Raw genomic sequence first — 27,443 nt, forward strand, 5'->3', positions numbered from 1 at the left:
ATATTGTGTTTTGAAACTTTGATAACCCCGTTCTGTTTAATGTCATGTGATATTTTCTTCTCCTTCGTCGCATTGGTGCTTTCCTCAAAGAACGATAATGGGGTGTTATTTGAACAGAATAGCACGCAGGCGTCATTTTACTCGTATCTTACAAATGTTTGTTCGATCGAAATAATACACACTAACACAAAGCAATTATGTGTAAACCATTTAACAATTGATAGTATTACTAATTACAAGCGAACAAAATAGTAAGGTTTCCTCTATTTATTATTTCTGAGGTAAATTGGAACTAAGTTTAACAGGAAAGTCCACTTGTCCATAAAAGCTCAGGCGTAACCCCACAGTAATGAATAAGGTGAGCCGAACTCTAATCAAACTAAGCGTCATTTTCTAATATACTCGTAACATATTTATCAATACATAAATAAACCAATGAGGGATCATTTACGGAGTTGAAAATGAATATTCCGGGGAGATATCCATTTGAACTCATATGGAGACAGTGTTGACGGTTTTTTACACATATTGACCTTCAATAAATACATATATAGCGTATTCATGTTATCACTTGTCGTGGAGATATTGTCTTTTATATATACTATTTGAGTCTTGGCATCTGTTTTCGTATAAATGTAGTGTCTATTGTAATTCAATTCAATATTTCCACAAGAGTAATAACATGCTGTTAGCTTTTGTTTTTCAATGTCAGAAAAAGTGTCAATTCATTTATAAAATTGCGTCTCATGAATAAGTTTGACCGTTCATCACATTTTAAAAAGCACTGTCACATTGTTTTGTTTTAAAGTCAGTTCCATACTATCGTTACATCACCCTCAAAGGCGGGAAAGACTTTGAACGTCCGGGTAAGAAGGGGGTTCTCTTCTCTCTAGACCGCTCTGAAAGTGAAACAAAAATATAATTGTAGTCTTACTTATTAAATAATTAATAACAGTAAACAAGAGAACTTCAAGTTCTTCGTTTGTTTACACAGGAAATAAAATATCAATAAATGCGCATGCGCGCAGTCATTGGCAATCTCCGTGTACTTCCGTACCGGATGACAGGGTTTTTTACAGTAAAATTTCTCTCTCTTAGTGACAGTAACCTTTGACAGTATTATTACCTGTGCCGTTTGGGGATTTTGATATGCGTATTATTAAATCACAATACAGGTAATCAGATCATTATAATCAATTTAATTGAACATTGAAAAAAATAGCAACTTGAAAGATTCGATATTATTAGGAACTCTTTCTTAGGGAATAATGCAATAACATGTCATCAATAATACAATGAAAACTACAGGGACTTACCAAGTAGTCAAAACTTCAAAAGTAAACACTGTTTTAAGGCACAAGACAATTACCCAAACGACGATGAACTAGAGAAAAACGTATTTAATAACATGAGACAGTCATGAAATGTTGCAAACATAGTTTAACCTAATTTTTAAGTATATGTATTAGTTTTTTTCTACTTTATATGCATGACATTACATAAGTATTTATTTTATTCATGATCATAATTATATCGTGTTGAAATCTTAATTAGCTACCATAGCAGAATGCTAGAATTTCAAAACTATACCTTTGCTCATATCGTTTATGACTCCGAGGAGACAATGGTCTTCTTTCGGATCTGTAAACAAATAATGGACGGTGAGTCATATTCAAACGTAAACACAATTTGTTATATCTACTGATAGATACGGAGACGACTTATATGTTATATCGTTATAATATTTACCGCATATATTTTCCCTGTCACTATTTGAGTGACCTAGGTTTACGACGAAAATACCTCATTGAAACAGGCACCAGGTGAAGAAGATTAATAATGACCTGACTAAGGGCATGTCACAATTTATTTACTATGACAGTTCCTCTTTATAATATTAAGGGTCATGGGGGCCATCTTGGATTTTGGCCGCCATCTTGAACGAAATTGAGCTATGTCCTGAGCACTTTTTAACTTAAACATACATATGTATCATCAGACAATTTTTCATAATTATAACCCAAAGTGCAAAATTGGGTGAAATTTTGTTACGATATGACTGGACTATGTGAAGAAGATTCTTGATCAATGACTTACCACAGTAGTGGAGCTGCTGCTGCCGCTGCCGATAGCGCTAGTGGACATGGCGCGGTTGGCGAGGCGAACCTTCTGCAGGTTGTTCTCAGCCGAGTCGGCTCTCTCTTCAGTGCTTTCCAGCTCGGCAGCCACCTTTCGGTACTTGGCAAGGTTGATTGCGGCAACTTCCTCCTAAACACATTCAAAACATACATCATGTATTGAGTGTACTTTAGGCAGGAAGGATTACAGTCAAATGGATTAATGACATATAAAGTGTTCGAAGAATATCAAAATGCAATAGAAACATTAACTTACGGCTTCCTCTGACATGCGCTTGTAGGTCTTGATCTTGGCCTGGAGTTTGTCGATGAGTTCCTGTAGACGCTCCTGGTTCTTGCGGTCTTCATCCACCTGGAAGGCAAGCTCCTTGAGGCGGCGGTCGGCCTTGCGAGCGTTCTTCTGGGTTTCCGCATGGCGGCGTTGTTCGCTGTCTAACTCAGCCTCCAATTCGGTTACCCTGCTCTCAAGCTTAGCGAGGGCAGCCTTACCACCCTTAAGAGCCTTTGTTTCCGCTTCGTCCAGACGCAGAAGGGTTTCCTTCAGCTGTAATTCAAGGGAATGGCGCATCTTTTCAATTGAAGAAGAGTGGTCCTTTTCCGAGCGGAGTTCGTCGACAAGACGGTTTGAGTCAAGAGTAAGTTTCTTGCACTGGTCATCAGAGCTACGAACCTCGGAGCTCATTTCTTCCAAATCGTTAGCCATAGCGGTAATGTCAGCCTCAACACGCCTCTTCGCGCTGGCGATGCTCTGAATCTGAGAGCTCAGCTCATTAACACGATCGGTAGCTTCAACGAGCTCATTCTCGGCCGCCTTGCGAGCCCTGTCGGCGGAATCCAAAGCGCTACGGATCTCTTCACACTCGACCTGTATGATTGTCACCCTGCGCTCAGAGATCTGCAGTGCTTCAAGAGCCTCTGTTGTCTTGCGCCTTTCGTCATCAATTGCGGACTGGAATTCTCTTGCTTGTTCTTGGAAGCGTTTGGCATTCTTCTCCATCTCAGCGCGGGCACGGTTAGCGGCATCAAGAGCAGCTTCAAGCTCGTTGATGTCGGATTCAAGCTTCTTGCGTATCCTGAGAGCTTCAGCCTTGGCCTTGGACTCAGCTTCAAGAGAGGCTTGCATGGATTCTATCTGGCGAGCGTTGTTGCGTCTGAAAAGTAATATGAATTAAGAAAACATTTAGTTCAGGAGACATCCTCCAGATTATGCAATTACTAAAGAGAACTTTTATTTAAAAGTACAGAAAAAATGCGATTATGGAAAATGCTAATCATTTTATTTACGTTCAGTCTAACGTTGTAGCTTACCTGGTGTTCTCGAACTCTTCCTCCTTCTCGGCGATCCTGCGGTCGATCTCTGATCGGATGCCCATGATCTCGAGCTGGGCGCGGGAGACCTTGGCCTCCTCCTGCTCCAGTGTGGATTCAGCCTCCTCGAGGGCGGCCTGCAGCTCCTGCTTCTCCATCTCGATGCGTCGGCGGGTCTTCTCAACCTCATGCACACTTCTGCCACTTTCGTTCACCTGCTCCGTGAGTTCATGGATCTCGACTGAAAGAAATGATGTGTGACTGCGTTATGCTTTTGTTAAAAACGTTGGAAGGCATACAGCTACATAGTTTCTGTATGAAATAATATTTATGCAAAAAGCTACAGAAACAAGCTCAGTAGCAAAAGGTTTAAACATAACCCGGTTTAGTGGCACTGGGCAAACGCCAAAGACATAGAACACAAAAACCCACTGTCACGTATTTTCGTAATAATTGCTTTTGTTACTGTCAAAACTGTACACATACAAAGATTTTCTAATTCCATAAACAAATCAAGCAATGTAAAAAGCAATACAGGAGCAGATTGTTTTCTCTTTTTTTAAATGTTATGCTTACCGGAGAGGTTGCTGTTTTCACGCCTGACAGAATCAACAGTTGACTGAACCTCGTCCAAAGTGGCCTTGGTACGGAATAACTCGGCAGAGTAGCTGCGGGACTCTTTCTGTGAATTGTCGAGTTCTGATTGGATACTACGGACCTTAAGCTGCCAGTCGGCAATAACCTTGTCGAAGGACTTGCACTTCTTCTCTAAAGAATTGGCGTTAGCGTTTGCACGATCAGCGCCAATAACAGCATCCTCAAGCTCCATTTGCAGACGGTTTCTGCTCTTCTCGAGCTGGTTGACCTTGTTGTTAGCGGAGTCCAATGATGCTTCTGCCTCTGAAAGCTTGGCTGACAGTTTCCTGCGGACCTCTTCCAGCTCCTCAGCCTTGGCCAATCCCTCGGACTCGTACTTGGATCTCCAGGTCTGGGCGTCGGCATTGGCGCGGGAAAGCTGCCTCTGGAGCTCTGATTTAGCGTCAGACTCCTCCTCAAGCTGCTCACGAAGAGCATCGAGTTCAGCCATCAGATTCCTGAGCTCATTGGCAAGCTTCTGGCGGGCCTTTAAAGAAAGAAATCGATAATTAAATACTGACGTTACTTTAGTTCAATGCCCCATTACGATTTGCGTTTTTTTTTATCCTACACAAATACTTGTATAAATAGTATGCATACCCTGGACTCATCCTCAAGTGAGCGTTTGGCCTCATCCAACTGAGACACGAGGTTTCCACGTTCACGGTTCAGCTGGTTGCAGCGGCCTTCAGCATCCTCGAGGTTCCTTGCCAGCTCAGCGTTCTCAGCCTTAATGAAACATTGGAGAATGTGTGATAGCTGAGTTTCTTATTATTATTTTAGTCATTATAAACATTTTTTTATATCATATCAAAATCAAGATTTTTCTTCTTCATTTTTTTTTTCATGTGAGCATCTGGCAACTAAAATGCATAATTGTGTTATTCACAATAATAACGCGCCACTAAACATTGTATAACCCTCCAATATTATAACCATTAAACAAGAGGTTTCTTCAAACTTTTGGTATTTACTAGTATACGATATATGTACACTGCATATTTGCAACCAGTTATTTTTCATTATTTCAGTGTGATCAATTTTACCATACATGTATATGATAGAACAAGATTTGTTCAAAGTGAATTAGTATTTATACTAATCGCAAACAATGAACATATTTTATGTATTCGTATTTAAGACCATGTTTGCGCTCACATATCATTTCCATTTACAAGTATTTGCTATGTATGTTATGTATTTGTGTTAAACATAAGACGAATTCAAGATTTATTAAACTAGTCGAAGAACGCCGGTACCTTCCGGCGGTCCATTCTCATTGTTCATCAAGTATTATCAAACCCGTTTATTTGTCGAAAAGACCGGTAGACGATATCATTATTATTTATTTCCCTTTAAAGTATTTATTATAGCCTATAAAAACAAGCCGATATTTGTGTGTACCTGCAGACGGGCCTTTCCAGCATTAAGTTCCTGAACATTGCGGAGGTTCTCCTCAAGCTGGGTGTTGAGGTCTGAGATCTGGGCCTCAACCTGCTTGCTCATTTTCTCCGACATACCCTGAAAGGCGATGTAATTAAATATTTATATAATTTTGACAAAACAAACAGAAAATAGATACCGTTCTGTTTTATCATGTGCCTTTTCCCTCATATTCATCAATAAAGAGCTTGTTTCTTCTGTATGTACTGAGTTCTTCTGTCGTCCTTTCTTTGTGTGTGGCTGTTTCCTCCTACTGTCAATATTTTGATGATTAATAATGGGATAAGTGTGAGGTTATGGCCATTTAACAAATTTTAGCCCTGAGAAGACTCGGATTCCATGGGACTCTAGTTTCACTGACCGTTCTAAGGCAGTAATCCCATCAGTTAACGGAAAAGGAATTATGTGTAGTTTGTTTGTGATCTTTGTAGTGGTGATGTGTAGTGTAAAAGATGTTATCCAAATCAAACTTACTCCCTTCTTTGAGGCGTTAACGACCTGGTCCTGGAGGTCGGCGATATCGTTTTTCAATTGAGCTTTCTCCTTTTCAACCCTGCAAAATACATGTAAAATGATATTGTGGGATGCCATAATTCCGATAAGATATATTTCTTAAAATAAAACCACAAAAAATGCCTTCATGGCTGAATGTATGACATTTGGATTTACATTGAACATTTAATATTCTGTTATATGTGCGTATTTAATGTTTAAAATGTTTGAGAAATAAAAACCAACATAATATAAACTATATCTCTGATATTTTCTTAAATCTAACGAAAGTTTTCAATAACATTTAATCTTAAAACTTTTGCCAAATGCAGAGCAAAGTTGTCCTTTCTCAGTTTCAAAAAAGTGAACCATCTCTCACCTCTGTTTGACCTTCTGGAGCTGGTCGATCTGGTCGGCCATCTCGTTTGCGGAGTCCTGTGCCTTCTTCCTCAGGCCGGCGATGGTGGCCTCGCTCTGCAGTGCCTGTTCCTCGAGGTCACGGCGCATCTTCTGGATCTCGGCCTCCCGCTTCTTGTTCATCTCCATCTGAGCCGCTGTCTGGCCTCCCTGGTCATCAAGAGCCTCAGCTAGGTCGTCAAGCTCACGGGACAGCTCGTTCCTCTGCTTCTCAACCTACCAAATACACTAGTTATAGTCTCTGTGTTTCTTTTCATTAAGCGATAGGATAAAAACCTTACAATATGACTAAAACATATATGCTGCAGCACATGCAAAATGGAAAATATATGCTTGGATTATTTCTTTTGTATCATATAATACCACCTTATTTTTAACTTCAGTTTCAATTGAAATTTAAATTAATTGGCCAATACACAAAATGAAATCATTGATGCATGTCTTATGATAAGTTTAGAACAGGGCCTCCAAACTTAAAATAATGGTAACACACTTCTTTTGTTTCGATAAACCGTTTGCTACAAATTCGTACCTTGGACCTGTTCTGCCTCTCATTTTCCAATTCTTCTTCCAACTCCTCAATGCGGGCCTGAAGTTCCCTGATCTTGCGCTGGAGCTGTGCAACAAGGCTCTGTTCGTCTTCAAGTTTGGACTGAAGAGCTTTCATGTCAGTCTCCTTCCTGTAAATTGAATCATTAAGTTTTAAACGTTGTATGTGCTTAATACAGATTTTTTTATATGAAGCCACTGTCAACTTCTATATTCCGTATACACTACAAGTTCAGTTTATACTTGAACGATTCACTTATTTTTGCCATAATTGCATGACAATATCTATTTTTTAAACAACAAGAAGGCTCACTTTCTGATGTTTGCTTCCATCTCGGACTTGACACGCTCAAGCTCCTCAACATTTTCCTGGGTTGCCCTCAGGTCACCTTCAAGCTTCTTCTTGGCCTTCTCAACATCGGCACGGACCTTCTTCTCACGCTCAAGGTTGTCTTCCATCTAACAACAACATACGTTGTGTATTTGTTATGACTCATAACATATAATAGGTACAATATTGGAAAATGTTGTTTACGGGAAAAGGACATTATAGGGAGAAAAGTTAGTATTCACTAAAATTATCTAAATAAGACCTTAACACAAGCGATAACATAATGGTTTCTACGAAATGTTATATTTAAATATCATTAAATACCTCATCGAGGGTAGCCTCGAGTTTCTGCCTGAGCTTGTTGAGGTTGTTGACCTTGTCTTCCTCGGCCTTGAGTGAGTCCTCGGTCTTTTTGACAGTCTCCTCCAGGTTCTTCTTTTCCTTGGTGAGTCTGCCAATGGCCTCGTCGGAGTTGGCCATTTCATCCTGAAGAGTTTTGATCTGGTTGTCCTTAGTCTGCTTGTCTTGCTCAGCCTTCTTCAGAGAGTCCTCAAGATTAGAAATACTATCCCTCAACTGAACTGCCTGATCTTCCAGCTTAGCCTTCTGAGATTCAAGCTGTGCAGCGGCCTCTTCCATGGCTGTAACGGTCTCTTCGAACTCCCTGATTGTGGCTTCATTCTCAAACTTCTGCTTCGTAAGGTTCTCAACCGTTTCTTCCAAGTCGCCAAGAGTGTCACCCTCAGCAGATAGCTGAAGAGCCATGTTTTCCTTCTCTCGTGCAAGGACAACGCATCTCTCCTCAAGCTCTTTCTTAATCTTCTCACACTTAGCAAGATCTTCCTTTGTCTTCTTGAACTCCTCTTCCATCTTCTTAATCTCATCCTCAGCGCGGGCAGCGTTGAGCAGAGGCTTCACCTTGACGTACAGTTTCCACCACTGCCAGTTCCTCAAGTGCATCCATTTTCTGATGTTCCTCTGGATCCTCTCAAGGGCGGTTCTAGGAAGAACAAACATTAAAGAATCATAATGGTAAAGTATGAATTTTAAAGAGCATAACACTATAAATGTGCATCGAGAAATGAGGTTTTTCAGTACTCTATATTTAAACATATATCCAAAATAACATTCTATAAAGCAGATCCTTCGGAATTACAAACTACATTCAAAATTGCAATTAGTAGGGTCGGTGCAATTGAAAGTGTTATAACACGGTAATGTACAGTGCAAGGAACCTTAGTAACGGCTTAAGCGCTGTTCTAGTTCCAAGAGCCATTAAGAATACAATGGAATACATGTTTAGTAATCCGGAAGGACAAGAGTCGATATTCATAGTGACATCTTATGTCATTTACTAGCCTAAGTCAATTCCCTAAACTTTTCATACTTAAAGAAAAACATTTTGATAAAATTGTGTTAGCATCAAAGTAATTTTAAAAATAATAACAAAATGAAAAGTATTTTTGACATTATAAAGTTGTTATATTATATTACCAGTGGGACACTTAGCTTAGGGAAATGACTTTAGAGTTAGAAATTAGATGTGTTATGAATACTGACCAAAAAAATAAACTACACTGTAGGAGACGTAAGTGACATATTTGTAGCACTAAACGTCAACTGTAATCAAAGAAATATAGGACCTGGAAAGGAGTTCCTTCCGAGTTACAACATGGACATTTGAAAATACTTAAAAATAGCATTTATTATTGTTATATTTGTTAAATAGTATTTGTTCTTACCTCTGATCCTGAAGCTTCTTGTATTGTTTTCTGATCAGATAACCTCTGATGTGAGCTTGGAACAGACGCAGGATTCCGGACAGTTTTTCATCACGCATGTCTTCCAGATTACCCATAACACCGGCCTTGAAAAACACCTTGGTGTTACCGATCTTGTACTCTGCGGGATCCAGCTGGATGGCTGTAAGGACCTTCTCGGAGGCCACCTTCGCATCAACAAAGCCTTGACCGATGGCGTTTGGAGCAAGGATGGAGTATCTATAAAACAAAAAAATATTCGGCACTGATATCGGATCTTCTTAAACTTAACAGATTTAAGTACATTATTTTGTTTAGCAAAATGACCTATTTAATCTGATTTTGATAATTACGACTTAGTTTTTATTGAATATTAGACAGATAATTTCAATTGTTCCAGCACAAACATTAGCTAATCGGATTACGTGTTATTAATAATTGACCAATAGAGAGACAAAATATCATAAGATCAAACAATTCAGTTTATATTTATCTAGTGTCACAAAACAAAATGAATATTTAAATTTAAACAATCCAAGTAACTCTGTCCGATCTGACCATTTAGACTCTTTGTTTTGAATAGCTATACTAACTTCTAATATAAATTGTAAAAAAGTGATCGAGGGATACGTCCAATGATAAGATGATCCGAGTATAAATTTGTAAAAATGATTTAAGTGAAATGTCGCAGCAATCAAAAAATAAAATTGTTATACTCAGAAATGAAAGAAATGTAGGAAGATGCAAACGATTGTTGTCATACCTCTGCTTGAACTCAGCATACAGAACTCTGCTTGGGAAGCCCTTTCTGCAGATACGGATGCCTTCAAGCACACCATTACATTGGAGCTGGTTCAGTACAAGGGCGGCATCGATATCACCGGGCGTCTTTGTCTCGTTGGGGATGATACAACGCACAAAGTGAGGGTGGGTCGTGTACAAGTTCTTCATCAGCTTGTTCAGGGACTCCTAAAATAGTATGGTAGTGAAGTCAAGATAAAAGACAAACACGGGGAAAGTCATATCAAATAACAGGCGAACCCCGTCGGTTTGATTTATTCTTATTAATTGAGATGACTTGACTTGACTTGGTATTATGTTTAACATTTTAGCTACTGAGCTTGTTTCTGTAGATTTTCATATAAATATAAATAACCATAAACGAGACATCATTAAAAACACGTAATTGTTCCTGTTTTCTTCTGATCGTTCGAAATAAGTAAGCCTAACATTGGTAAATACGTGTATGAGTGATCCATCTGTGCTTTGTGTACGTTGTGTGTGATTTTGGCCAGAGCATAGTGCCTTTAAAACAGGCTATTCGGGAATGATCTAGCTACTTTACCTTGTCCCTGAAGTTTGTATTGTAAGTTTATACCTTGTGTGTTGACGAGATGGTCTGGAAAGCGGAGGACTTCTTCTTCTTGCCAGCACCGCCGGGAGCCTCCTCTGAAAATGTGAGGGTAAAGATTGTTGCATAAAAGCTCTGTTTAACTCGACTTCGAGTGATGAAAAACTATTACAGAATACCTTTTGTTACTAACTAGACCTTTATTATTAATTTGACCTTTATTACCAACTTGACCTTCATTACTAGCTTGACCTTCATTACTAACTTGACCTTCATTACTAACTTGACCTTCATTACTAATTTGACCTTCATTACTAACTTGACCTTCATTACTAACTTGACTTTCATTACTAACTTGACCTTCATTACGTACTTGACCTAACCAAACGTAAGGCTTTCCATTGGACTTCAATCACCGATTAAACAATTGACTTAATTAACCTTAAGGCTTTCCACTGGACTTCAATTACCGATTAAACAATTGACTAAATTAACCTTAAGGCTTTCCATTGGACTTTAATTACTGATTAAACAAATGACTTAATCAACCTTAAGGCTTTCCATTTGACTTCAATTACCGATTAAACAATTGACTTAATTAACCTTAAGGCTTTCCATTGGACTTCAATTACCAATTAAACAATTTTATTGAACTTGACTTGCCGATTAAACATCTGACTTAACTGACCTTTGGGCTTCTCGAAGAGAACGCTAACCAGAGGTTCCTTGGACTCAGAGAGCACTCCGACAACAGTTTCGTTGAGAGGATCCTTGTTCTTCTCAAGCCAGTTGGTAATACTGTATGGTACCTGAATATAATAAGAAAGCATGAGGCTTGTGGCATGCGCCATATTCAGTTGTATGTCCCAAAGTTTGCTGTTATAAACATGTTACAAATAACATATGCCAACCAACAAAGAACTAATTATCATTCTCGCGGCAGTTCAACCAACAATATGTTGTGTTTTGTTTACAACTTATCCCAATTTGATTTATTATTATTCTTTAATTATCTTATTGTCTAAATTGCAATGTGCATTTCATTCGCTTTGCTTTATAATATCTGTCATGTGTTTTCGTTCCGGATCGAAAAATCCGACCCGAGGGCACCTGCGTTGCCAGGTAACGAGGCTTGCCGAGTTACCGGCTACGCAGCGTGCCCGAGGGTCGGATTTTTCGATCCGGAACGGACACACATGATAGATATTTTTTCTAGCATACCTTGAATTACACTTTTTTGTGAAAAATGCATAGAAAAGCGCAGTTTTGTAAATTTCACCAAAAAGCACGTGCGATGATGTTAGCTGACGTCATGACGCGCATTAATATTTATTTACTGCATACGTCAAGACGTTCCTTCAGTATCACGTCTTTTAAGGGTTATTTTGTTTTGTTTTGTAGGTATGTTTTTGTAAAGTTAATAGTTATGGAACTTATCTATTGAAATCTCATAATTATGTTTACATTAAATGTAAAATAAAATAAATGAAAAGTATTACGTCACAGCGCGTGACTCATCTGGCATGGGGGGATGCCAGATGGATTTTTCCAGCACGGCTGAATTCACCGGAAATGCCTATCCGATGTGCTAGAAAAGTTGATATGCACGCCGTAGTATGTAACTTACAGCACCGGCGTAGTGAGCTAACTCAAAGTGGGCGTTGCCACCTCCCTTCCTGCTCTTGGTGACCTTGCCGAAGGCCTTGGACTTGCCGAGATGGTTTGTTTTCAGCTTGTCCTCGAAGGTCTTGTCAGAAGCCTTGGGGAACATGCACTCCTCTTCAAGGATAGCCAGAATACCCATTGGCTATACAGAATAGAAAATAAAGTTCAAGTCCGAAGGCAGACGTTGTAATATAAACCGGTTCCATATTATTGAGACAATGATACATCATAATACGTAATGAGATCATTGAAACACCTGTTGCAATTGTACGTATTTTGAACAAACGCTTTGATTTGGATTTTTCTAGCATTCATTTTAACAAAAAATTGATTGAAATCCTTAAACCTATTATTTAAATAAAATTTTAAGCAAACAGTACAATCAAGAAATGATGTTACAATTATTGTTACCTTTTCAATCAAGTCGATACAGGCCTGGAGGTCCATACCGAAGTCGATGAACTCCCACTGGATGCCTTCCTTCTTGTACTCCTCCTGTTCCAGCACAAACATGTGGTGGTTGAAGAACTGTTGCAGCCTCTCGTTCGTGTAGTTAATGCACAGTTGCTCAAAACTGTTGTACTATAAGACAAGGAAATACTGAGTAAGTGATGATAAATGGGTTTTTGTTTAGTAGAAGTCAAGTGTACTTATATATACATCAATGAAAGAACGTAGTCATAAAATACACCAAGAATCATTAATGGAGATTGTCAATAAGATTGAAAGGGCATACTCATTTGATTTAGTTAACCAATGCTTACTTGTGAATATTAAAATTTATTTCATATATCAGTTCTATAATTGGTACAATACTTACGTCAAAAATTTCGAAACCGGCAATATCAAGCACACCGATGTAGTAGTTTCTCTTGGCCTTGGTATCAAGAGTTGTGTTGACTCTCTTCACCAGCCATGTGAACATTCTGTCGAAGACGGCCTTGGCCATGGCGCTGATGGAGTAGGTCACTTGATCCTTGTTACGACCCTGTGTCACATACTCGGTACCGACCTTAATCTTTGGTTTCAGGAAGCCCTTAAGAAGGTCACCGCTGTTGACGCCGAGCAGGAAAGCACACTTTTCAGCCTCTGTGTAAAGGTAAATGATAAATTGATATATTTCGAATAGTAGTAGTATTTGAAATTTGGATGTTATACATCATAAACCTGGTGTTAACGTTAAAATTATTTAAAAGGTGTTAACTGCGATGCTGTTTAATGTTTGTTCCTAATGTAAATTGATGTTATCTGGTTAATGAACGTAAAAGTAAAGGTCGCGTTTTCGGTAAGTATACTGACCAGTGGTTCCATCGGCCTCAGCCTGTTCCTCTCTTGGGTTCTGCTTCCACTTCATTTCACCGAAGTGCAAGATGGACGCTGTGCACTTGTACATGCTGTTCTTCTCGTCCTGGCTGAAGCCGAGCACGTCGAAGGATTCCTTTAATTCAGAGCGTAAATATGTGTCATAAAAATACGAGGTCAATCGTACTTTGTTCCCGTTAAACCAATATAAATGACATGGCCATAATTTCAAGAAGCATCTTAAGCGTAAAAGCTTAAGTAGTTATTTCATATAGTCAAATTTCTTTGTAACTCTTTATTTTACTAAACGAAATTTAGTTAATCGTGACTCAAATAAAGAGTGTTTCCATTTTTAAGTCCAAAATCTGTAAACAATGTTGATATTACACAAATTACACCCAAACAAAAACGTGAGCTTAGCCGAATCCTGTCAATTGTGCCTTTGGGACTAGACGATTATTTCAACATTCTACAAAAGTATTTTAACATCTTAGGGTCTTCAACAGTGTCGTTCTAAGAATTGCTATAATTATGAACTGATACCATTCATCACAACACTCCGTAATTTTGCACTTACATCGGTGATCTTCATTTCCTCCACGTCATCAATACCGTCGACGGTGAGCACACCCTGGTTGATGAAGGAGTAAAGGGCCGGGTCAGGCTGCACCAAGCACATCTCTGCATAAACAAACACAAAGTGTGTACTTCTTACTAGGGACCGCGAGAATAGCATCAATCGTGGAAAAAATCGACCCTCGGGAAATCAAGCCATCCGATCAAATTTTATATAAATATATATTAAAAAATCGGTCCTTTTAATCCAGTTCGATTTCGAGCCAAAGACTTTTGACTCTATAAATCTTGAACAGCTGCGTAATTAATTTTGTGAGACATGACTACAAATAGTAGTCTGTATTTAATGTAATAAAACAAAACGTTGCGTTTTGTTTTTTTTCTTTAAAATCAGTAGAATTTTCTAATATAATTTCAAAACATTTTTTGCATGAAACAACTTAATACTCCACATGATAATTATCCGTATAGCGCCAATTTTACAACATCATGTCTTATGAAGATTCTGTTAAGATGCTTTTTAAACTGATAAACCAGTACTAATCTGCAACTTTGTGTAATAGTAAACGCTGGACAAAGTGAAGGTCCTGTAGGTATCACTATGCAGCACAATGTGATTGCGAAAGTTGTATAATTTCCATTTAATTTTTCATACTCGTACTAATAATTAAGAAAGAAAGATTACCGTGGTACTTGGGGAAGACGTTGGTGAGAATTTGGTAGAAAATGTGGTAGTTTCTCTCCACGGTCTGCTGGTATGTCACACGAGACTTCTCAAGCAGGTCTGAAAAAGTACGGGGTACACTTTCAAAATGCGAAGCAGTAATATATTATATGCATTCATGGTCACTTTCGTGACAATTTGGCTATGGTTACTGCAATTCTTATGTGAAAAACTACAGAAAAAAGCTCAGTAGTTAAAAGTTTAAACATAAACCCGGTTTAATGGCACTGGGTAAACGCCAAAGACATAGAACACAAAAATATCACAAACAAAAAACATGGAAGAACAGCACAAAACTCCACAGACAGCACAGTACATACATACTATATATAAAAAAACTAGGTATGTTTATCAAGGATTGTTAGGTACCGCCTTGGAACGGTCAGTAAAAGGTAAATTTACTGGGGGTTTACACCATTTTAAGTGCACAAACCTCACACTTATCCCAACAATCCTAAATAAAGAAAACCAATTGTTTAACAAATTAGCGCAGTGGTAAACGCACTCGTTCAGATAGGCGTCCCGGTTTCGATTCCCGGCCTGGGCGTATGTGAGTTTGGTCTGTGGTCAACAAGTCGGACACATGACCTCACTCCGGAGCAGCATTGTGCCAACGAGAAGGTCTTAGCATGAGTCAATGTTTTGGTAGAAGAAATAAAGTTAAGGCTAATGAACTTCAAATAAAGCAAAGCAGTGTTTACTTACAGTGCTCAATGTCAGCTCCGGCGATCTTGCCAGACGGGCCGAAGTGGATACGGATGAACTTTCCCTGGAGACAATTATAATACAATTAATACAGGATGCAGAAGAGAATGCAGTGGTTCACTATTCACTTGATTATCGTTAATTAGCAGATAGATATGTTTTCATTATAATTACAGGTTAATAAATATATTAGGTTTGTCGTCTGCAACATGATCCAGTGTGTAGAGAATAATTTTATTGAAATTGTATGAGTCCTCTGTATCTACTTATTATAGACGTACTGTAAATTCAAACGTTTGGATTAATCTTGTCCATCTCGTAATTTTAATACAAAGAAACGTATTAAGTCTAACATGTAAACATTTGTATTGAGGCATTTAAAACAATATGCTAATTAAAGAACCTAATATTATAATTGTTTTAATGTTATAAGATTAATCTTGGCACAACTGTAGACGACGTTCTTAGTTGAATTATCTGGGGCCTGTTTCAATTAAGGATTTCAGTCGAAAATCATAAATCTGACCTAACATCAAAGATGACATCGTGTTTTGTTTCTCGCAGGATTGTTTTCATCTTTCATACAAGCTAAAATTCAGTTCGTTCTTTAAATTTGGCAAGTAATGAAAATATGATACTGATATAAGTATGTTTTACGACTAATATCTTTATTGAACCAGGCCCTAGACTCTACGGTAATACTCACGTACAAACGTACGTTTCCGTACAGTTTACAGGGCGGAGATCATTGGTCAACCAGCCGTTAGCTAGAATAACAGGTTTTGTCATGGTTAGAAAGGCGACATTTGCACTGGTAGGAAAAATGGTGGGATGACTGGAACCTCCGAGTTTCTGAGTTTCATTTTAGTAGTCTGAGGAAATTTTCATCTTCGGTACCCAGTCCATTCATTACGTAAAGCTCCATTTAATACCCTTGGAAAATTGACTGCAGAAGACTTGTGCTCATGAATCAATAATGTTGTCAAAACCGGCCGTCTGATTGGACGCCTGAGACGCACCTCAGGCAATACGGAAAAGGTCGAGAAGTTACGATTCAGTACGAATATTCACGATGTTTCGCTAGCATATTTTCCAAAGGTATTTTCTATAGAGTAATGGTAATGTTGTAGCGTGGGTGCCGATGATGGGAAGGTCATGGTGGTATGGAATCAAATTGTTGGGAGACTGGTTTATACATTCTGGTTGTACGGAGTTGTGATTGGAGGGCGGGTATGAAATCAAATTTTTGGGAGATGGACTGGTTTATACATTCTGGTTGTACGGAGATGTGATTGAAGGGCGGGATTTTGGTGCACAAGTGTGTTAGAAATATAGATTGCAAACAAATAAAAAATATAGGATGCATAACACACATGGTGGTGGATGGAGGTTTTAGACGGATGTTCATAGTAATAAGGCATGGTAAAAAGTTCGATCAATAGGTTGGTTTTTCAATCGGTAATAAGGAAAAGGTTCAATAAGTAAGGCATAGCAATTTATGAACGTATGCAGCAAAATTAACACTGAACTTCTGTTATACAATGAGAGACTTTTAAAAAATGGCATGTGTGTTTTATTTTTGATCGTGGGACTTAATTCACGAGAACTTTACTGGACATATTTTCGTTTATCAAAGATATTTTTCGAAATGCATGTATCATGTTTTTAAGTATCTCAGTAGATTTTGAATAATAATTCAATCACCTACAAGAAGCTTGCTATTAAGAGCTTAAACATGTTGTGTCTAGTTTGAGTTGCCTGTTTGGCATTGTTTTGATCCCTGTACCATAAAGCTAGATTTCAGTTCATTTTCGGCCGTTTGGCGCGTCCCTTAAGTTTTTCATCCATAATCGAAAGATGCATATATGCTGCACATGTTACTTTTGCTACGCCTTGTTTTCTTCACACGTTTTAATTGTTCAATGTTAAGCACTCGTAGAGAAAAAAGATGGAAAGTTGTTAAACCAAGGGGTTTGCAAACGTATTGGTAACACTTACGAATCTAGAGGAGTTGTTGTTCCTCGTGGTCTTGGCGTTACCGTAAGCCTCAAGTACAGGGTTAGCCATGACAATCTGATCTTCAAGGGAACCCTGTTTAGCGATAATACAAAGGATTTGGTAAGTTTTCGGTAAAGAAAGTTGTTCGATTGGAAATAATCATCTGATTGTAATGGTATGTCGTTCATATATACATAGAATATACAATATCTACACAGAATGTCACATAGAGCATAGTTTTTCTCGTATTTTGATATTTCTTTAGGTTCTTATAATGATGGAGTTTTGGGTGATAATTATATTTTGCTATGAGAAAGCAAAAAGGTTTTAACTGACATAAATAAAGAAACATACAGAATACATTTGCTTTAACAACTCGATAAATAGCTCTTGCAATGCGAATGTGTAAAAGTCATGACTTGTCAAATTAAATTTTGAAATAGAGTTCTTTATAAAAAATAATTATACATGTTTATGATGAGATTTGATGCGAGATTTTGATGCGAGATTTTGATGCGATGTGATATAATGTGGTGTGATGTATATTTATACACCAGGCACCGTTCGAACGTGCAAGTGTAGTGATAAATGGTATCAGTTTAATGTTTACCTTCTTTTTGTCCGCCTCTTCCCCAGAGGCCTTCTGCTGGGCAGCGGCGACCTTGGCGAAGTACATGATGACCTTCTTCGTGTTCTCAGTCTTTCCGGCACCAGACTCTCCACTGCGGGAGGAGGGAGAAGGGCGGTAATAGAGATTGGGGTACATAAAAGAGTTATCGTCCCCTTTGCTCTTACAGTTAGATCAATCGGAATATGCATCGGCCATTTTACCTCGAAAACATACTCAGATGTATATGGACGATTTACAATGTCAGAATTCTTAACATTTAACTACGCTGCATGTAGATGGCGTTTTAATTTCAATTTAGCAAGCAAGCCGTATTACTTTCAATATCTTTTCGTTTTAAATTAAAAGGTAAATGCGTTCGTATAACACAAAAAGTACTCTGTAGTAATTATTAAATTATATACACGGGAATGGGCTTTAATCAGGCAGATCCTGGAATTGCAATAGGAATATTCAGGCAATATGTCGACATTTTCTGTCGTAAAGTATAGGTATCAAGGAATTTTGGTGTGTGTGTATACTCGTCTTCAAAATGATTCAAATAATATGCTGGATTCAAAAATAACCTTTGCACAAGTTAATATTCAGACAGTGTTAGTACGCTACATGCAATCTTACACAAAAAGCTAAGCGTCACTCCAACTCGCTTTAGGTTATGCTGCAGCAAAGAAACACAACATATTCAACAACTGCACCAACTCGGTCATCTCCGACAAGAGCGGAATTTACCGTAAATAGTCGAACGTGATATGAGTCCATATATTCAACACAAAACAACAGTGAGGTTGCATTTGAACATATTTTATATATTATTAAAAAATAAATTCTTTAATATCATTTCCGATCCACATAAACGCGTATCTCCATTACCGGAAGTCGCACACTTCAATTTAACGGTTACATCGTTGTTGCTGGAGATGTGCGTCAAGCAGGCATGTTTGTGTTATTCTGGCTATGGAGGTATGCGTACGAGTCATCTGCGTAAAGCAGGTATGTTTTTGTATTTTTTTCTTAGTGTGAAATTTAAGTGTTCTTATGAGATATGAACTATATATTATGTCAATTTACAACACTTCATATCATTCTGGCCTGGGCTGGCATTTAATATTGGTCTTAATTTGATCTAAGAACGATTTAGCTAATCGGATTACTTGTTATTAATAGCTGACCAATGGAGTGAATGAAGTCAATGATGTATGACCGTGAGATTAAACACTGAGTTAACAGACAGGAACAAAGCTGAGGGAATTTACCATGAGCCACTCCCCATTTACTCGCTGCCGAGGCTGTGAATGTTGCCGGTTTAAGTCGCATATTGAATACCACCCCTAAATATACCGCTTTAAATGGAATAGTATTATAAGCTTTATAAGCATGAATTAGAATACGACCTACATTTTCAGCAAATGGTATTGCAGATAAGCAACCATTAAGTACTAAACTTAATCATTAAGAATTTCAACGTTCGCGGGTGTTTAAATGTCGGTCCACTGCCAATCATCCGATACACTCTCCTTGTGTCAGATTTGGTGTTGACAATGTATCAGCCAATGAGGTTGTATTATAAGTCAGTTAGATAACATGAAGTGAATGCTTTATGCTTAATGATTAAGAAAGACTCATTCGCAATGCTCACTCCGTCCATCTTAATCATTAAGAATTTACTTCATGTCATCTAACTATAACATATATGTAGAAACACGAAACAATACAAACACATCTTTTTTTAGCAAGAATTATTGATCATAAGCAGCCATACAGCGTATTATATATAAAAGCTTTATTTCCAATTGCTTAACTTTTCTTAGCCGAGTTTATAGGTTTAAAGATGTGCAAAATAGGTGGATGCTAAAAAAATGCTTTATCATGTTTAACTTATTTGACATTAAAATGATCAAATAAAAAAACATATAAGTTTGTTTTCCATATAAATAGAAATAGCTTTTATAAATGAGTTTGTTAGGTGATAGCCTCGAATTCCTCAGTTAAAAAAGCGCTGAAATAGCTCTTATATTTTTTATGTACACAAATCATATGGGTTTTTTGTTGTTGTCTTTTATCAATAAAATTATATGTGATTAACATGACAATGCATTAAGAAAAAAAAGTCGCCTTAATAAAGTGTATATCGAGGTGTTGTATTTCTTTTTCGTTTTAATTTTACCGTTAGCTATTGTAGTTTTTACCATGAAGGATAAGAAAAAGCTAAGCAACTGGGCTACAAAATGAGAGCTGAACATGTATATATACGCATGCTTCAACTACATTACATGAACGTATTAATTTAAAGAGGCAGGTTCAAGTATATTTAACACTCTTGCAAAGGGAATTAGCCATTGAATATTGTAGTAAAACGTACACGGTGATAGTCGAATACTCCAGCAAAATATCTACACTTTTTTTCCAAGTGAACATGTTTACAACATCGGTAATAAGGAACCCGACCCCCAAATATGTTAATTTTGGACGCCTGGCGACCCGATTTTATTTTGTTATCATTTTAAAGGAGTTTGTATGCAGAAAAAACCGTAATAATTTCACCGAACATTTTATGGCAGACAAGTTGTTGTTGTTTTCTGCCTCAAATATTGCAAATGTTTCAGTTTACGTATGTATTCAGTTGAAATAAAGAACAAACCGTAATTACTTTACGTTTAAACTACTTTTGGTCAATTAGTTTACATATTAGTCTTCCGCGGGCGAATAACTTTTCCAATAGGTGCTCACCAGCAATCAAATATAACATTATAGTTAATAGGGCTGTCAGAAAAATAGCTTATTTGTGGGTCGGAATCCTTAAATACATTAACAACACATCGTTCAGACAGCAATAGCGGGCATAGCAAGAAAATCAAACAAAACCTTATTGAATAACTCACGTAATCAGGACGGACTGGTTTTCACGATCTGAAAGGGAAATATAGTTCTTGAACAGACAAGTTTGCAAGGAAACGAGTAAACCAATAACACTTAACTAAAACAAAAGATGCCATATATGATTGGTTGATTATAGATTGATTTTTATTTATTTATTTATTTATTTATTTATTTATTTATTTATTTATTTATTTATTTATTTATTTATTTATTTATTTATTTTATTTATTTATTTATTTATTTATTTATTTATTTATTTATTTATTTATTTATTTATTTATTTATTTTTATCCATCTATCTATTTATAAAACATATTCATCAATTTTCTTTAAAACAAAATGATGTCTAGTATTTGTTCATATGATTATCTCTTTAATGTTATATGAATTAATCCAGGTAAATACATATGTTTTTTAGAAATGCGTTTCTTCAGAATTGTGTTTTTTTTGCTAATTTCTATAACAATTTATCTAAATGCGCTTTCACCAAGTTCCTGTCGTATAATTAATTGTACGCTGCTAAAAAACCGCATTCATGTACATGTACTCGTAAACACATACTGGTGATGAAAGCAAAACCGGCAAGATCATAATTACTACCAGGCGGCAGGGAGAATCATGTAAAAAATCTATTAAGCATTTGTGCCTTGAGCGACGATAAAGAAAAATAAACAATCACCAAAGAGTGGCAACTATCCAAATTTTACCTGGAAAAATAATTACCAACATATGTCGCTGCGGAAAACATAAGTGATCGGAAGGTATGCAAAAATAATTTCTCTTTTCGCATTTCTTTTTCTCCGGTTTATAAAAGGGAATTTCGTGCCGACGTTTCCTAGCAACAACATTAAACCTGAGTGCGCGAGTCTTTCTACTCGAATGACAAGGATATGATACCAAGTGTTTCCAGCTTCTAGATAAATGTGAGCTATCATCATAGGTTGACCTTGCATTTCGGTGTAGGGAAAGTAGAAATGTCTTTGTATTGTTTCGAAGCCACGTTAGTAACGAATGCCGGAAGCGTGCGGTCGCTTTTTCGAATAAATAGTTTTGAGAAGTTATAAAACCTGTTTCGCAACGAAGAGCTTATTTGCTAAGAGAATTTATTTGAGTTTGCAAGCACCTTTCATTCTGATTTGCAACACTCACTTAATCGTTAAATGAGACTCATGATCATACGATATTTTGAATGATTATACCCCGCTCGTTTTATTTTCTGTAAAATATATAGTAAACTTCAGTGGGTAACACTTTTCACTGTTTCTGCGCATTACTATCCGCTAGCGTACTGTTACTCGCTGACGTAATGGTACGATACGATACGGAGTTTACCTTCTACCGTTTCGTCTGTGTCGTTTAGGCGCTTTGTTTACATTTTGAGATCAGACGACACTTGCGATGTAAATAAAATACTAAACTCATATTTTAACAAACAAATAAATAAAGTAAGTTGTGTTCGGTATAATACAATGAATAGTGTTCCTCTTGGGGACGAACAATGCAAAACCTCGGCTTAAGCTATAGTACGCTTGTTGAAAAAATGTTCGCAGTGACCTTGAACTATCGAAAATGATTTATAAAAAGAAATTAAATGGAGAGTATGAGGGATTAAATTGTCGTATGATAACATTTGATGTAAGCAGTTCTTAGAATGAACTTTATTAAAAAATGTCCAACTTGAACAAAATCGAAACAATAATCGGTGATTTTTTGGTGCATTTTACTGCCTTCTAAAGGTTGTTTCCCCTTACGAAAAACTGTCCATTTTCCCAAAAATTCTATATTTTTTTCCCAAAATAATAAACGCAGATTACGTCAATGAATAAAAAAGCAATGCATTTCTTGAAATATAAACAAAATCTTGACAAGACTTACTCTTTCACAGCATAATGTATGCATAAACATGTTAATACATGTATGTTTGCCATTATACTAGCTATTTTGCCTGATTTTGTATTTTCCCAAAGTCGTCTTTTTTCCCAATTTGCAAGGCACAGGCGGTAAAAATAATTCCAAAAAAAAATCACTGGTTATGTAAAACAAAGTTAAGGCTATGAACTTAAACACTCAGTTTTTTGCAGCTATAAGCTAAACTCAATGTTCCACATTACAACATTACATATGATTCAAAATTACAAATGTCTAACATTTTTAAAAGGCACATTATCTTAAGCATTATGTTAATAAACAGCATCACTTAAACCTCTTAAGAAAACTATTTCTAAAGCAAACAAATGCACTTGATTGTAACTCAAAAACAATAAAAAGGACTCCAGCATTTTTACCCGTTTCGTACATTACTCGTATGATGTAGAAAATGTACAAAATATAAATAAATGCATACCCTGCAACATGTTCTGGAAGGCGTTATCGGCCACGGCAAACAAGTGAGGGGGCATCTCCATCCTCCTCTTGCCACGGTACTTCTCGATGATCGAGTCCATGTAGATGGGCAGACGGCGGTAAGGGTTCACAGCCACACAGAACAGGCCCGAGTAGGTCTGGAAGAGTATAATACATGTAACATAGTTCTTCAGTTTTACACTATTTAAAGTATGCCAGTTAACTTCGTACATATTCATATCGTCAGACAATTTGAAAATAGAATATTTCTTTACTGTCGAAACCCGTTGGCTCAATATCGCTTGGGCAGACGACGGTAGGGGTTCAAAGCCACGCAGAACAGGCCCGAGTAGGTGTGAACATTTCAATTTTAGTTATTATTCACAATTTATCTTGCCCCAGTAAGTCTGAACATTTCAATTTTTGTTTTTGATCGCAGCTAATCTTGAATAGCTTAACTCCTGGATTTTATTTGTATGAACTGCTTTGAAGGAAAAGGTTGTCAGGGCTGCTATTTCAATATTGGTCTGCGATCTAAGAACGATGTAGCTAATCGGATTTATTGTTAATAATAGCTGACCAATGGAGTGAATAAAGTCACCAATGTATGACCCTAATATTAACTTAAGTTGCGTATTGAATACCACCCTAGAACTTTCGAATGGCTTAAACCACGACAAAAGCAAATTATTAACTAGTGCAACAGTCCAAAGCAATGTTTTTGTGACAGGGAGGTTAACTCACGTAGATGAATCCCTTGAAGTATCTCTGTCGAAGGTTGTTCAACACAGAGGACTCGTTCAAGTAGGTCATGTTGGCCATGTCGTCACACATGTGGTACTTGGGAGGGTTGACCTGCTGGAGGTCATCCTTCTTGAATGACTTGCTCTGGAAATGAGGGTGAGATAATAAGTAAGTATGGATGTATGCAGTATTCGTTCTTTGTAACAATTCGTACAATATTTGCACTCCCATCTTGTTGTAGAATAGCTGCAGCGTGTTGGTGTTGAGGATAAATATGTGAGATGCATCGACATTTAAAACGAAAAATCATCCGAAGAAATGATTTAGTAAGAAATAAAAAAGGAACGCTAGGAAGGCAGTTTCGTCTCAATGTTTTGTTTTTATTTTAAAAGTCTCGATTTCCTTTTAAATTATCATGACAAATTGGAGCAACTCCATTACTCTACAAATGTTAAGACACTATTACAATGAAAACTACAGGGACAAGCCCATTTGAAAATAATTCATATACAGATCATGTTTAGATGCACAAGGAAATGCAATCGGAGTACCCGGCCATCGCCGCCATACATCAACTCTCGGATGTAGGACGTAACTTAACAATGCTATTAATCAATTGTATTTTTAACGTGTATTTTTATTACAGTTAAACTTGATTTCCAGTTAAGTGTATTATTGCATGAATCATTTATATTCCTAACAGCCAGGGGCGTAGCTTGACGAAAATAAATGTGAAGGCCACTTTCTTGGGGTGTCTCCCCCCCCCCACCCCACCCCGATTTTTATTTTAGCTAGGTTGTGGTTGGTGCGTTTTGTTGTAAAAACATTAATGAGAACAACAATATCACTCTTTTTTTACCTTGAATTAAATTTATTTTAAGGCGCATTTATCGGGATTTCAAATTTAAGCCCCTAACCCCCTATGCCTTCAGTTTTTATTGCAGATTTAGCAATATTATTTATTCGATTTTCTGAAAAATGTGTAGGCCGCGGCCTACACGGCCTAAAGGAAGCTACGCCCCTGAGAGCAAAGTCCTTATGATTAACTGCTTAATTGAAATTACTACGCGATCTTTTTGCAGCGTAGTTAGATGTAAAAAAAACAATGAAATTGTTAACCGTCTGTATACATCCGAGGTTTTTAAAGAAGGGAAATGGCCAATGTGCGCCGATTCAAGAAAAGGCATACCTCCATGTTCTTCGTTATCTTGACAGTGATTTCCTCGCCCTTGGAGGAGACAATTTCCCCGAGGGTAAAGCCATCCTTTTCATCGGGGACCCAGCAAGCCTTCTTACCGTCGAACCCCTCCATCTCCTTCATGACCTTCATACGATCCACATAGAGATACTGGAATACAATATTCAAGATTCAGGATCTTTTTACAGAATATCAGCAATTAGGTAAGTATACAATACAGTGTTTTCACCTTAATTAATGCATATATAATAAAGTATTTAACAATTGCAGTCAAGATTCGCTATGTCGAATCGTTGGAACCTCGGGGAATACTTCGAGGTAACGAACAGTCGATATAACCGAAATACAAGACATGTCTTTCTTAGCCCAAAATTTTCGAAAAAAGTTAGTTATTATCGAAACATTTTCTGAGTCTGAGTCTAGCTTCAGACTTGAAACCGTTCGTAATCATGGTAAATTATAGTCATTGAAATGTTCTGGCCAGTTTAAAATAAGATAGGAAATGTGTGACATTTTACAAAGTCTTACATGACAAGCTGTTATGTGAAATGTACAAGGGGAGGGCCAATTTCTAATGTTGTCATAACTTGTCGCCCAACCCAATTGTACAATAATATTATTTGTCGAATATATGTATACCACGTGTGTTTATTATTTACAATAAAATACGATTAAACTAAATGTACAAGAAACGAGATATTAGCATAATGATACCTGGAAGTCCGGATCGGCAGAGAAATTCGACGACATCTTGAATACTTGGGTTATTGCAGTCTTCACGAAACAAAATGTTGAGAAAACAGTGCAGAGCTAGTGCCAAGACTCGAACGGCTCTTTAAGTCTGGAAAATACGACATTGGGGATTAAAATAGATATTCAAGAGAGGAAAGACCTGCTGGAAAAAGAACCGGTTAACCCACAATGACATTTATCTAGTCTTTTCGATTAGTTCCTTTGAAACTTGCTGCAATTTGCGCAAACAATAATAAATCGATACACTTTTCATGATGTCTAGAAGATAAAACGCTTTCTTTAGTTGATTGGTTTGATAAATATAAGTTAGAGTTCCCTTTTTGTCTCTTTATGCAAACGTCTTCATAAAATAAATGCGTTTCCAATAATTGAAATTAATAATAAGGGGTTCCGTAAATTAAACGTTTAGAATGATGCAGATTTCACATATCAATAATGTTTCGGCACCATGATAAAGTATAGCAACGTTAACTCTCTTCTTTTGACTGTTGCGAATGTTCAATTTAGTGTACATGTTTATGGAAAGCAATACCCTATCGTTTAGTTAAGATCTTTTTAATTCAACTGTACAGGTGATGTATATTCAGTAGCACATTTCATTGGAAATTTTCTATCTAAATGTCATGTTTTATCTGAGGTTAGATCTATAGGAATAATCTACAACAACTCCCAATTTAGATTCTATATAATTTGAAATATATTAAATAAAAAGTATATGCATTGCGAGTTGTTTTAATGTTTGAATGTAAACATCATACTTTAGTAAGGAAAGTCCAATGCATTCATTCCTAAATCATATTTTTAATAAATAAATTAGAGATATGATAAAATATTTTCCTTAATAGTAGAAATGAATGAATGAACATGAACAACAATAGTGTCTACAAATGTTATCTCTTAAAGCATACGCATTGTACAAACCTCAACACATATAAAACAACTTAATAGAATCCACGCACAATTTATTTATTCCACGAAATCGTAAACAACACAAGTCTTACCTGTAAGAGAGTTCCCCGTTCTGATCGCCTCTGGACCGGGTGCCGAGTTATATACCTGTCGTAGGCTAGTGAAAGCATGTAATGTAACAACTGTTTCTATTGGGTAGGTTTTTCGCATCAACCAATGAAAACAACCGTTTCATATTTTCTAACGTATTTCTGTTTTTGGAACTTCTTTGACACATTCGCGGATAGGTAAGCTGTTTGAGAAACAGGATCTTGTCTTGGAATCGTGCCATATGGATTTAATTGATCTTACTCCCCCGAGATATGTCCCGAACACATGGTAGCGCTAATTACCTGCCGTTATCTCTTACTTCGTTCATCCAGCGGGAAGCTTTGATGTTCGTTTTTCGAGAACAATTGGTGATGATGCGCCTCGTCCAACGACCCATTGATTACATCTCTGTGTATTTTGATATGATTATATCGTTAGAGGATAGCCACTTGCCTTGTTATCTTGTTAGCAGTTAGAAGCCATAGTGTTCCTCGTTCCTTCTTCGG

At 37.1% G+C, this 27,443-nt stretch overlaps 1 protein-coding gene across 1 annotated transcript; it reads right to left on the reverse strand.

Moving 5' to 3' along the window:
* Positions 1-252: 252 nt before the first annotated feature.
* On the reverse strand, positions 253-26,966 carry LOC128241756 (myosin heavy chain, striated muscle-like). Its single transcript, XM_052958826.1, has 32 exons — positions 26,940-26,966; positions 25,900-26,026; positions 25,177-25,335; positions 23,988-24,131; positions 23,245-23,401; positions 20,903-20,930; positions 18,006-18,117; positions 17,396-17,488; positions 15,398-15,461; positions 14,654-14,752; positions 13,970-14,073; positions 13,390-13,528; positions 12,911-13,179; positions 12,502-12,672; positions 12,053-12,232; positions 11,114-11,234; positions 10,453-10,523; positions 9,838-10,043; positions 9,057-9,314; positions 7,639-8,314; positions 7,297-7,442; positions 6,967-7,114; positions 6,397-6,650; positions 6,000-6,078; positions 5,487-5,603; positions 4,683-4,811; positions 4,023-4,569; positions 3,447-3,687; positions 2,395-3,289; positions 2,098-2,268; positions 1,591-1,641; positions 253-899 (listed from the first exon to the last, which is right to left on the reverse strand). The coding sequence occupies exons 2-31, from the start codon at positions 25,933-25,935 to the stop codon at positions 1,606-1,608; spliced, it is 5,850 nt and encodes a 1,949-aa protein (XP_052814786.1). The 5' UTR covers positions 25,936-26,026; positions 26,940-26,966; the 3' UTR covers positions 253-899; positions 1,591-1,605.
* Between the last annotated feature and the right edge of the window lie 477 nt (positions 26,967-27,443).

The sequence above is a fragment of the Mya arenaria genome, chromosome 7 (genome assembly GCF_026914265.1).
Source record: "Mya arenaria isolate MELC-2E11 chromosome 7, ASM2691426v1".
Lineage (NCBI taxonomy): Eukaryota > Metazoa > Mollusca > Bivalvia > Myida > Myidae > Mya > Mya arenaria.

What these genes read in the sequence shown, in the direction of transcription:
- LOC128241756 (XM_052958826.1), bottom strand. Translation starts at nt 25,935, where the DNA reads ATGTCGTCGAATTTCTCTGCCGATCCGGACTTCCAG. An exon ending in ATGGAAGCAAACATCAGAAA is followed by an intron (nt 7,115 to 7,296) that starts GTGAGCCTTCTT and finishes TTCAATTTACAG; the next exon opens with GAAGGAGACTGACATGAAAG. An exon ending in CACTTGAGGATGAGTCCAGG is followed by an intron (nt 4,570 to 4,682) that starts GTATGCATACTA and finishes CTTTCTTTAAAG; the next exon opens with GCCCGCCAGAAGCTTGCCAA.